The 435-nt window shown below is 53.3% G+C and overlaps 1 protein-coding gene across 1 annotated transcript in view; it reads right to left on the bottom strand.

Moving 5' to 3' along the window:
- EMH_0080890 (uncharacterized protein) overlaps positions 1-167 on the bottom strand; it is a gene marked incomplete at both ends in the record, with an annotated part of 622 nt that extends 455 nt beyond the window's left edge. The window contains one exon of the mRNA XM_013500316.1: positions 3-167. Within this exon, the coding sequence (XP_013355770.1) occupies positions 3-167 (165 nt within the window). The remainder of the gene's footprint in view (positions 1-2) is intronic.
- Between the last annotated feature and the right edge of the window lie 268 nt (positions 168-435).

Raw genomic sequence — 435 nt, 5'->3', positions numbered from 1 at the left:
TGCTGCTGCTGCTGCTGCTGCTGCTGCTGCTGCTGCTGCTGCTGCTGCTGCTGCTGCTGGTGGTGGTGGTTGTGGTGGTGGTGGTGGTGTTGCTGCTGCTGCTGCTGCTGGTGGTGGGGCCTAGAGGGCAGTGGCTGCTGCTGCTGTATGGTGCTGTATACGTACATGTTTGAATATTAGCAGGATATGTTGTTGCTGCAGCAGCAGCAGCAGCAGCAGCAGTTGCTGCTGCAGCAGATACACCTGAAACCCAACTAAGATTCATCAACGCTCTCTTGCTGCTAGGGAGACCCCCACCCCCTAAACAATTGCTGCTGCTGCTGCTGCTGCTGCTGTTGCTGCAATGCTGCTGCTGTTATCATACACTGCTGCTGCTGCTCTTGCTGCAACGCAGTGCTGCAAAAAGAAGTAAACACGATATATATATTTTATATA

The sequence above is a fragment of the Eimeria mitis genome, genomic scaffold (genome assembly GCF_000499745.2).
Source record: "Eimeria mitis Houghton genomic scaffold, Emh_scaff5264, whole genome shotgun sequence".
Lineage (NCBI taxonomy): Eukaryota > Apicomplexa > Conoidasida > Eucoccidiorida > Eimeriidae > Eimeria > Eimeria mitis.
This window is presented reverse-complemented; position numbering and strand designations above follow the sequence as displayed.